The sequence below is a fragment of the Canis lupus genome, chromosome 15, assembly GCF_011100685.1.
Source record: "Canis lupus familiaris isolate Mischka breed German Shepherd chromosome 15, alternate assembly UU_Cfam_GSD_1.0, whole genome shotgun sequence".
Classification (NCBI taxonomy): Eukaryota; Metazoa; Chordata; class Mammalia; order Carnivora; family Canidae; genus Canis; species Canis lupus.
Window position 1 is genome coordinate 60,023,875 of NC_049236.1, and position 12,353 is coordinate 60,036,227.

At 36.6% G+C, this 12,353-nt stretch overlaps 1 protein-coding gene across 1 annotated transcript; it reads right to left on the reverse strand.

The window, feature by feature from the left end:
* Window positions 1-10,266: 10,266 nt before the first annotated feature.
* NPY1R (neuropeptide Y receptor Y1) lies at window positions 10,267-11,519 on the reverse strand. Its single transcript, NM_001002930.1, is given in 2 exon segments — window positions 10,267-10,719; window positions 10,824-11,519. Coding segments are annotated over 2 exon segments (1,149 nt in total).
* Between the last annotated feature and the right edge of the window lie 834 nt (window positions 11,520-12,353).

Sequence of the window (12,353 nt, forward strand, 5' to 3'; positions counted from 1 at the left end):
GCAAGGATGCTATAGACATTCTTTTACACATATAGTATTCTGGTCTGCATGAGCAAGAGATTTTAGGAGTTCTCTCCTAGGGTTAAAATTGTAGGATGATGACGTAGGCATTTCTTCAACTTGACTGGCGAATTCCAAATTGTTTTCCAAATTGTTGCACCTGTTTACACCTCACCAGCAGTGTATGCAACTCACACTATTCTCATTTTGGCCGATTTTATGGATGTGTAATGGTATTTCATTGTGGTTTTAATTCACCTTTTCCTCATTACCAGTGACTCTGAACACCTCTTATATGTCAAGCAACAATTTGAATTTCCTTTCTTGTGAAGTTCAAATATTTTGCCCATTTTTTAATTGTGTTTTATCTCTATTTCTTAATAGTATTTTAAAAATAAAGTCTGGCTTCCAGTACTTTGGAGGTCCCCCACCCCCAGTTTTAGGATATAATTGAGAAATAAAATTGTAAGATCTTGAAAGTGTACAACGTGATGATTTGATACATGTATGCATTGTAAAAGACTCCCCCATTGAATTAACACATCCATCACCTCACATATGAAATCTTTTAAAAAAAATTTTCTTCATTTGAAAGAGAAAGAGAGAGGGGGGGGGGCTGAGCAGGGGGAGGAGCAGAGGGACAGGGAGAAGCAGACTCCTCGCTGAGGGCAGAGCCAGAGGAGGGGCTGGATTCCAAGACCCAGAGATCATGACTTGAGCCAAAGTCAGTCCCTTCACTGACTGAACCACCCAGATGACCCTACCTCTCTTTTTTGGGGGGGAGTGTGTCAAAACATGCAATTTTTTCAGCAAATTTTAATTTTATGATACAGTATTATCAATTATAGTCACCGTGTTATACAGTAGATTCTGTGACTTAATTCAATTTATAACTGGAATTATGTGCCCTCGTCTTGAATTTCTCCCACCCCTCAGCTCCTGGCAATCACTTTTCTACTCTCTGTTTTTATGAATTCTACTCTCTCTTTTTTAGATTCCACATGTGAGTCATACTACTTAGTTTATAATGCCCTCCAGGTTTATCCACTTAGTTGCAAATGATAGGATTTCCCTTTTTGAAGGCTGAATAATATTCCTCTGTGTGTGTGTGTGTGTGTGTGTGTGTGTGTGATATTAAAAAAATTCATTTATCCATCTATAATGCTGAAGTTGTTTCCATACTTTGGCTGTTGTGAATAATGATGCAATGAGCGTGGCAGTGAAGATATCTCTTCAAGAGATACTACTTATTTCATTTCCTTTAGATGTGTATCCAGACGTGGGATTGCTGGAATAGATGGTAATTCTATTTTTAATTTTTGGGGGAATCCCATACAATTTTCCACAGTGACTGCACCAATTTACATTCCCACCAACAAGGGTTCCCTTTTCTCCACATCCTCACCAGCACTTATTATCTCTTGTTTTTTTTTTTTTTTTTTTTTTTTAACAACCATTCTAACGGATGTGAGGTGATATCTCATTGAGGTTTTGACTTACGTTTCCCTGATGATTAGTGACACTGAGCACCTTTTCATGTATTGTTGGCCATTGGAATGCCTTCTTTGGAAAAATATTTAAGTCCTTTGCCCGGTTTTAAATTGGGTTATTTGGGTTTTCCTACTTTTTTATGGTATTGAGTTATATGAATTCCTTATGTATTTTGAACACTAGTCCCTCATCAGATATGTAGTGTACAAATATTTCCTCCCATTCCATACGTTGCCTTTTCATTTTGTTGTATGCCAAAGCTACTCAGGAGCTTTTTAGTTTGATGCAGTCCCATTTCTTTATCTTTGCTTTTATTACCTTTGTTTTTGGTGTCAAATCCAAAAAAGTCATTGCCATGACCAATGTCAAAGAGCATACCTGTTATATTTTCTATTAGGAGTTTTACAATTTCAGGTCTTATATTCAAAACTTACAAACATTTCTCTTTCTGTTCTGTGACTTGTATTTTCACTCTATTATAATTATGTCTTTTTTAACGTACAAGAGTTCTTCCTTATTTTAATGTAGTCAAGTTTACTCATTTGTTTCTTGGATATGCCTTTTTTTTTTTTTTTGGTCTCATTAAGAAGGAAATCCTTCCCTAACCCAAAGGTTATGAAGATAGTTCCCTATAGTATCTTTTAAAAGCTTTAGAACAAAAACTTTGTCTTTGACATATAAATCTATAATCTACCTGGAGCGTTGCTCTTTGTATGGTCTGAGGTAGGGGTATGATTTTTTGTGTGTGGGGAGGGATGCCATTTTTCAATCAGGTAACTAAACTGAGAGATCATGACTCATTCATTGCTATTTAAAATAACCTATGAATAACAACAACAATAGCAACAACAATAATGATAATGATAAAGAATTGGTCTACACTCATTTAATAAAAATGTGAATCTCTGTTCCCAGACTCTTTTGTACCATTGTTTATGTGTTTACCTACTTCTATACCAATATTATCTTAATTGTTATAACTTTGTATGTGCTTAAAATGTTTAAAGTAATAATATAAAAACATATTGAGGGTATTGCAGGGTAGTAAAAACTAGGTATCGCTTAGTCAAGTGTCATAATTACGAATGGTCAATTATTCATGGTCTGCATGGTTAGAATCCATGTAAGACGCTTAAATTAGTTAAGTCAAGAAGTCATTTTTAAAATATGATGAATGATTCTGATGATCTGAGTCAGTTAGTTTAGGAAGGAAGATGATTTATAATAAAGAAGCAAAAGGGGAAGCTATGGACCTTACCCAGGAGTGCATGTCAGAATAAGTTGTGGAAGCCTTCAAAGTTTACCTATGTTTGCTTAGTCCCCAGAAGTCTGAGATATAGGTTAGGCATGTATAGTTTGATGAAAAAAATATGTGTTTCCAATCATTGTTCATATTGATAATTACTCCAAAAAGTCAAAAGGTGATTTTGAGTGATGGATTGACCACTTACTAGCTGTATGACCTTGAATATGTTACCTAAACTTTTGGTTTCCTCAACTGCAGAATGAGGACACCTACCTAAAAGGGGTTTTTAAAGACTTGTACGCATCAATAAATTTTATTTCTCTTTCTCTTTTAATCTTGGTTTCCTGATCTGTAAAGTGAGCTAATAATTGCCTAGAACAAGAGTTGTTGAAAGTATCTAAAAGAATCCAATTATGTAGAACTGGTTTATGACCTGTAAAACATTATTTAAATAGAAATATTTTCAGCTGAAGAGCCATGTCAAGGAAGGGCTAGGCAACAAGAAGTGATGAATTTATGTAATATAAGGTATGAATGCAAACTTTAAGAGATTTAGTGGCCTTTTATGCTCTTTCTAGGATACCATCTTGTGTGTGTGGTGATTTGTCAGGTAACATAAGTAGCAATACAGGGAAGTAGGCAATGATATTTGTATCAAGCCTTTGTATCAAGTCAATCATACCACTGGGGCTCCATGGTGCAACTCACATGTAGGTTATATCACTTGCTCTCTATTTCATTTATTTGGTTATTATTTAGTAGCCAAAGTGACTTGAACAGCAAACTGGAATGCGATAGACTTGCCAAATAAAAGTTAGGGGCAAGTCAGTATAGTTAGAAATAAAAACTAGCTGCATACCCACAGAGGTCCCCAAGAGAGCCTCTTCATCCTAATAAAATGGATAAACACAAATTTCTGCTTAAAGCAAATGAAAGTGCATTTGGGTGTCACCTATTGCTTTCAGATTTCTAATATACTGTAGATATCCACAATAAAACCATATCTTCTTCAAGAAACCTAAATATATTTAACAAACTTCTGAGTCTCCCGCACTGTCCTAAGGTGCTGCTTATGTGCCAACAGCTGTATTTAAGGAAGAAACATCCTATAACAATTGGACTTGGAACCAACAAGTTAAAAAGAATAATTCTTGAATATGTTCGTTTTCATGAACATTAGCTGAGATTTCATTAACAGTTATCTTTGATTAATGTTAGCTCCTTTCTCAGCTAAACTATTTGTTCTTACTAAATGTTTAAAAATAACTTTTGCTTTGAATGTATAATGTATAACGTAGGCAAAGAAAAAAAGCAAAAAATTCTAATAATTTTGTTGTATCCTGTATGACTTGGCCAGATTAAGATTCTCCATAATTCTTCCTGTCATGTGGTAGCAGGCCTTACTGCAACTAATGCTCTTGCTCACTTTCAAGGCTTGGTATAGATGTCTTCAAGAAGCTTCGTTCAGTCTGAAGAAGGTAAGTACTTCCCAGAAAAGTGTGAACATGCATTTGGGATTACATTCACTACCTGCTATGAGTTAAAATGATACATTTCTGTGCATATCATCCATGAATTTAATGTCTGTCAAGAGTAAGGTCAGTCTTGTTTGGTTGCCAGCATCTTCCAGAGAACTGGGCACTACTTAGGTTACTCATTAAATACTAGTTGAATGGAACTGAACTGATGCTACTGTTTGCTGAGAGCCACAGTTTCTAGTATATTAGCTTACTTTGTTTTCACCTTGTTTTTCTTCTTTTGGTGACTTCTTTGAAGAGAGTCTAATAATGCTGAAGCATTTAGAGTATTATCTTGGCTACTTAATCATAAATTATAATTTCACTCAAGATGTGATTTTCATATTCTTCAAACACTATTTATTTATATGCAGATACAATCTTTCCCTCAAAAAGTACGTAAGGGGGGCTGGTGACGCAGGCGGTGAAGTGTCAAGCTCTTGGTTTCAGCTCAGGTCATGATCCCAGGATCGCAGGACTAAGCCTGCTCTCATTCTTGCACTCTCTCTCTCTAAAAAATTTTTTAAAAACACAAAGTACTTACATAGGAAAATAAGATGTCCTTGAAAAAAGAGTCTAAGTTGTATGGATGTGCTCAAGCTGAAAGCTATATATACAACTTTTAAAACTTCCATTTGCCTGCTTGTGGGAAGTATAATAATCCAGTGTTTAACTAGACTTTTGTTGGAGTCACCCAGATGTGGGATTAAATTCGGCTTTTGCAAATGACTAACTGTGATTTGGGGGAATGCTATGTAATCTTTGTGAACTGCGACTTCCTTATCTAAAATAACAGCAGTGTCTAACTTATGGCTTGTTGCAGAGTTCTAAGCGCTCACTTGGAAACTTTAAGTACAGCCTCTATGAAATAATTTGTACTACTAGCCATTGATGACAAAGGATTTCTTTCCCCATAGCCCTTTTCCTTCATTGGGAATGAGGTTGTTTGATCGCTTTTGTTACTGTTGTTTGTTGTCATTTTGCATTAGTGCTTTCTCATTATATGTTTCCCAATTTCAAACCTTTTATTGGAAAGATAGACCACCGTCTTCCTTTCAACACTTACTGATTACTGATTTTCCCTATTTCCTTGGACCTCAACACAATCTCCTGGCCTCTGTGGTCCTATGCTCTTTATAGGCCATATTGCATCTGAAGTCCACTCTGTATAGAGTCCATTAGTTGGGGCAATTTGCTTTCCTCTCCCCAACTTCGTTCACACCCAAATATATTTCTAAATATCTTATTCTGTTCCCAGTCTTAAACTGTCTTTTATATGGCCTTTAAAAAATTTTCCCATTTGGAAAATCAGGTGCCTTCCCCCAGTTGGCTACTCCATACCCCCGACTTCCCCAGTCTACCCCAATCTTACATTCTGTTCCAGTCAAACTTGTTTCCCTTTGGTCACATGTTTTAGCTTCTGCACCTTTCCCCAGTCTGTCCCTGTGTGTGGCACAGGCCTCTTACTTTGCCATACCATGTCTCTCCTTATTTTTCAGGATAACCCCTCTGAGAGGACTTGTTACAAGTAGAACATTTTACCTGGAAACACTCCCTAAACAGGTATCCCCTTTCTATTAATTTATTCTTAGATTTACTTAAATAGAATCACATGATTTTGGAGCTTTTATCTATCTTAGATATAAAATAGAGATTAGATATAGATATACCATATATATAAGATGTAGATATATCTGCATATAATACAGATATTATTTAGCCTAATTTCCTTATTTCACAAATAAGAGTGCTGAGGCCAAGAGATATTGGTGCATTACAAGCGTTTCATTTATGTCTATGAAGATTACCTAGGGGACACCTGGGTGGCTCAGTGGTTGAGAGTTTGCTGTTGGCTCAGGGTGTGATCCTGGGGTCCTGGGATAGAGTCCCATTGGGTTCCCCACAGGGAGCCTACTTCTCCCTCTGCCTGTGTCTCTGCCTCTCTCTGTGTGTCTCTCACGAATAAATAAATAAAGTCTTAAAAAAATATGTACTGGTGACCTGAGACCTTTGTTAAGTCCCAGCGATTTTTTTAATAAAAAAAAAAATGAAAAAGATTACCTAGAAGGAATGCATGAATAGTAGTGTTAAAAGGAAATAAGCAATAAAACGAGACTGATGGAATGAGAGAAAATGTTTGATATGGGTGCTTACTCATTTCACTAATTTGTTTTAGAAGCCTTAAAATACTAAGGCTAAAGATAAAAAAGAAAAAAGTAAGGGTCAAAACACTAGCAAAATTAAATTAAAAAAATAAGAAAAACAAGTCACACTTTTTTTTTTTTTTTTTGGTCATTTGGGAAAAGCACAATATTTTGCTTGATTACTTTTCCTCACTTTTCAACTAGTAATATAGATTGCATGAAAAATAAACAAAACAAGTAAACTTTAAATGTTTGCTGGTGTAGAGGTGTATAAGAACAATCCATGGATTTTGCAATCACAGAAATCTAGGTTTGATTCCTGTGGGCATCAATTTACTCATTTGTAATATCACGAGCTAATGTAGAAATAAGAACATCTGGTATCAGACCTTGAGTCAGACACATATTTTAATGCAACATTCCCACGAGGCAATTTAATAAAAAAATCTTTCTCTCTCTCTCCCTTAAGTATGTAAGAGGTAAATGCAAAGCCTGACATCAATACAAGTCTGTAGATCAGTAACTTTGTCTCTGGGACTTATTTTGTGCATATCCAGTGAATCCGTATGAGCATTAATACGACAGCTTTCACTGGAAGAAGCCAGAACACTGCATAGATATAATGAGAATGACAAAGTATGAAATATTGTGAGAATTACCCAGATGCAACACAGAGACATGAAGTGAGCAAATGCTGTTGGAAAAATGGCACCAACAGACTTGCTCAACGGAAGGTTGCCACAAAACTTCAATTTGCAAAAAAACAAAACAAAACAAAAACCACCATGTTTGCGAAGCACAAGAAATTAAAGTGCATCAAACCGGGTATGCTTCCTTATGACATTCTGGAAAAGGTAACATTTTGTGGAATAGAAAAGGGGTGAGAATATGCAGCTAACAGTAAAGGAACAAAACTAATATGAGTAATCAGATTCAATTTTTAAGTAGAATTCTCTAATTCACAAGGGAATTAGAGACACATATAATCCTAATGGCCATTTTCTCTCAACTTTTCCTCACTTCATTCCTTTCTACAGCCAAAATCAGAAAGAAGGTGAATAGTAATATTATGCCCTAATAATTTAACTTGTAAAGAGAGAAAAACAAATTATTTCTAAAGCTCTATCATAGGTTCAGCTCATTGCTTGGTTTAATAGCCCCGGACAGACCTTGGTTGGATTCTTGCTCCACCTGTGATGCAGCGTGAGGCTCAAATTTTACAACTTTGAGCTTCACGTTCCTCTTAGGGGAAGTGGTCTCCTTAGTCATGCATCTTCACAGCTACTTAAATATTTGACATACTACTTGGCACATGCTAAGTGTTTAAAATTTCTAGCTACTATCATTTTACTCTAAATTCATGTAAGCTACACTGTAATTATGCTCTAGTATTAAGACAGTTGATGGATTCATTTGTTCTTGGGTTTAAGAAAACCCAGTGGTTCTGTAGTTGCTATTGTCGTGCATGTTTATTTCTTCTTGAGTCACTCTGGATCTGTTGTTGATTCAGATTTTACTAGTAGTTCATCAACATTTATGGATAAAAAAAGGATTTTATATTCAGTTCATTATTTATGTAAAGATGAGGAATCAGCAGCCTACATAGCTGAACGAGAATCTTAGAAATGGCTATCTCAACAAATGTGCTGACAAAGAAGCACCTACGTGTTAAGGCTGTTCTCAAGTAGCAATTTGTTTCCATAGCACCTAAGTGGAGAAAGACAAGATTTCCCATTAGTCCCCTGAAGCAGAAAAGTGTTTAAAATTCCAGATTTTGGTAAGGAAAGATGATGAGATTTTCCAATGTACGTTAAAAGTTGGTCTTAGAATTTTTTTCTTTGTTCAGTTAACTTAAAGTCATTGTTAGGTGGAATCTGGATGCATACAAACACTCACAATGTAAAAAGTTTAATATTTGTTTGAGTTACAGGAACTATACATGCAAGTCTCTGAAATCTAAAATATCATTTTTGCCTAGCTTAGAAAGGAAAATAACATAATAAGAGGGCAAACATCTCCTTGGTAAATATGAACTTAGAAGGAGGAGCCCCTCAAAATTTCAAGTTGTAAAGTCTGTATGATCATAAATGAGAAGGAAGGAAATTTATTGTTTATTCATTTGTTTGTTTAAGGAATATTTAAAAAAAAACAAACTTCAAAGTATCTGGCACTGTGTTAAATTCACTGGGGATGGAGTCATGTAAAGTAGCCATTGCCTTCAAGAAGCTTCAAGAAGCGGAGGAGGAAGACCACAGGGTAAAAAATGTTTCATTAATAAGCAGAAATAGGATGCTGTGGGAACATCATGGGAGGGAGACTATGAGCCAAAAGAAAAAGAAAGAGGGATCCCTGGGTGGCGCAGTGGTTTAGGCGCCTGCCTTTGGCCCAGGGCGCAATCCTGGAGACCCGGGATCGAATCCCACGTCGGGCTCCCGGTGCATGGAGCCTGCTTCTCCCTCTGCCTGTGTCTCTGCCTCTCTCTCTCTCTCTCTGTGACTATCATAAATAAATAAAAAGAAAAAGAAAAAAGAGAAACTGAAGAAAGACTAGAAGGACATAGAAGAGACTACTCAGAAAAAGCAAAAACCATTTTAATAAAGAAAATGTCTGCCCTTCTAAAATCAAACACATTTAATACTTCTATAATACACCAAAGTTATATGTTGTTTTTTAACATATCTTTGCTCCAAATGATTCTGAGGCTCAATCACAATTACAGAATGCAGGAAAGTAAGTATATTAACATGACACAACCACTGCATACTCTATTAAGTACATTATTCGTAAGACTCCACAAGGCACACGGTTTATACAAGTTAATATGGGCTATATGAAGTGTTCTCAGTTTTCAGGTATTTATTCCTGCTAGCCAGGGTGAACATTCTTTTAGCAGTATACTTTGGTGTCCTTCTCTGAGGAACGGACATTGAAAAAGTTAAGAATGAGTTACTATGTAGGCACTGATGTATGGAAAATACACTTTGTGTATTTGTATACTGTAAGCTGGAAACGCTTGTTGAGTCACATATATATTTACGCTAGAAAGCTCGACAAACACTGAATAGTCTGTGAAGAATGGAAAACCTCTTGCCGATTCAGACGAATATAATTCAACTATTTGCTGCGATACTAATTTGCTTGTTAAATTAATTACTCTGAAATCCTTTGGTTGTCAGGTACCAAAATAGTTTTGAAATTAGAGAACTGCTTTCCCACTTAATTCTTGTGGGTGGCCCAATTCCCCATGATATTCACAGCTGAGAAGTATTTTTTATGCATTTTTATCTTAAGTGATAATCAGGAGCAAATTAAGTCTGGTTTTAAATTTAAAAGAAAAAAAAATGCAAACCACTCCTCAATGACTTTGGACTGTGGGTATGCAAGACATGGGCTGAGCTGCACATCTTGCATGCTGCTTTTGCATGCTGTCACCTTTGTAACAGCCTGAAATGATGTGTGTCATCACATCAGGATTGCCCAATCTAGTGACCATCTAATGCAATCAAATCAGGATGCCCGATCTAATGAGTATCAGACGTAATGCCTCTAAAGTCAGTCAACAGTAATATTTTAAAGAAATGTCATTCCAACGAGTAGAATATAAAAGTGTAGTATATGCAGATGTTTACAAAAAAGCACTTCAAGGACCTCTGGTCGAAACTCCTGCCAGAAGATTCCAAAGCCCGTACATTTTTGTCCCAGCGTAATTACGACAGCTACAATAAAAGCAGCAGAAAGCATGACAAGCGAATCTTGGTCTCTTAAATGATTACAACCTCATTCCTTGGGGGAGCAGGTAATGAAAGTATGTTGTAAGTTGTGCTTGTTTTTAGACAGCTGTCCTCTGGGACCATATGCTACAGAAGTTTCAGATTTTTTCATTGTCATCATTGTTGATTTTCTTAAATGCGACTGGGCTTGCTTGTTTCAAAGAAGTCTTAGAAACATCTGTGTGCATGGTAGACATGGCTATCGTCTCATAGTCATCATCCCGAGACCGGAAATCACAAAAGTTAAAGAAGAACTGCAAGTCTCTCTGGAAATTTTTGTTCAGAAATCCGTAAAATATGGGGTTGACACAAGTGGATATCATGGCCGTAAGGTGGCACAGCAGGAATAACAGGTTATGGTTGCACGTGGCAATGATCTGATGATTCCAGTCAAACACAGTGTTGAAGATGGTGAGAGGCAACCAGCACACGGCGAACGCTACCACGATGGACAACAGCATGATGTTGATTCTTTTGGTTTCACTGGACCTGTACTTATTGTCTCTCATCTTGTCCATCATGTTGTTTCTCCTTTTCAAGCGTATATATATCTACAGAGAGGGGGGAAAAAAGTTCAAACAGAACCACTAATTTAATACGGGATTCTGTGGAAAGAAGGTTAAAATGGAAACGGTAGGGGGAAATGTTTTCTTACCTTGAAGTAGCAAATAAATATAAAACAGAGTGGGCCAAAATACTGCAGCATCAAGAGGAGAGTTGTATAGGACAACCTATGGGAGTCCGATGGAAATTTATCAAAGCACACGTATTTGTCCTTGAACGCGTCAAGTGTTACATTCTGGAACGGCTCATCGGTCAATACTTGATAGATGAGGAAAGGTAGAGACGAAACCACAGCAAGGACCCAAATGACCGCAATACCTACGTAAGCATGTCTGTTATTTGGTCTCCACCCTCGTGGGTTGATGATCAGCTGATGGCGCTCCACAGCAATGAGAACCAGAGAGAAAATGGACACGGTGATTGAAACACATTGCACAAAAGGATTCAATTTGCACATCGCCTCACCAAAAACCCAGTGGTCCATTAAGGTGTAGACAAATGTGAAGGGAAGACACATGATGGCAACAAGCAAGTCTGAGAAGGAAAGGTTCACAATCAGGATATTGGTAACATTTCTCATCTCCTTTTGTTTCAAGATGATCATGATCAAGGCCAGGTTTCCAGTGACCCCAAGAATTATTACAGCTCCGTAAGCAAGAGCTAATGTAAATATCATGGCCAAGGGCAGGTGACAATCATCACTTTCAAAAGCCAAAAACTGGGAATTCTCTGAAAAATTACAGAAGATTGAATGGTTTTCAACCTGGGAAAATGATGTTGAATTCATTTTGATTGGTTTGGTTGTTACGGATTACTCTAGACAAAGGGGAAATACGATTCTTCAAAGCAGATCAAATGCTCAGCTTATTCTCCGTATTGCAATCCACTTATCAAAATTATTCCGAATTCTTCATTCCCTTGAACTGAACAATCTGAAAAGAGAAAATGACCAGTGGCATTACTAATTTTACCGAGGGCAGTCCAAATGAATTCTGACGCATAGTACTGTTTTAAGTGAAGACACCGAAATAAAGAAACAAAATGTAATCTGCATAAACATCTTTTTAGAAGAGCAGAGACAGTGTAAACATTTTGAAAAAAAAAACAAAAAAAACAAAAAACCTCTCCTAATATTTTTAATTCGACTTGCAATTACTACATTTTGATTCAGCAAAATGTAGTAGCCTGTAAATCAGTCAGGTGTGCATAAATCTCATGTCCCAAGTCTTATATAAACCAAAATTAAGGAAACTAACTAAATGAAAAAAAAATCAAATAAACACATCAACAGATTCCTAAACATTGGAAAAAGATGAGTGGGTCACAAAAATTTTAGTGCACAGATTAACACATAAGATAGGAAACAAAGAAAAACAACAGAAGTTTCCCGAATTCTTCCTCTTACTATAGACATGAAATAATTCACTAAGTCGTACTAACAGCTCCACCATACACCCAACTGCTCTTTAAGGCAGGCGTTATTTAGCACGAGGTCACGCAAAAGGCGATGATCAGTAGAGTCAAACATCAAACCTCTGTCGTATGAAGGACTGTGGGAAGCACAGAAGACGTTTAATCCAGAAAAGACTAGGAAGGGTAGGGACCGTCTTCTCATGTCTGA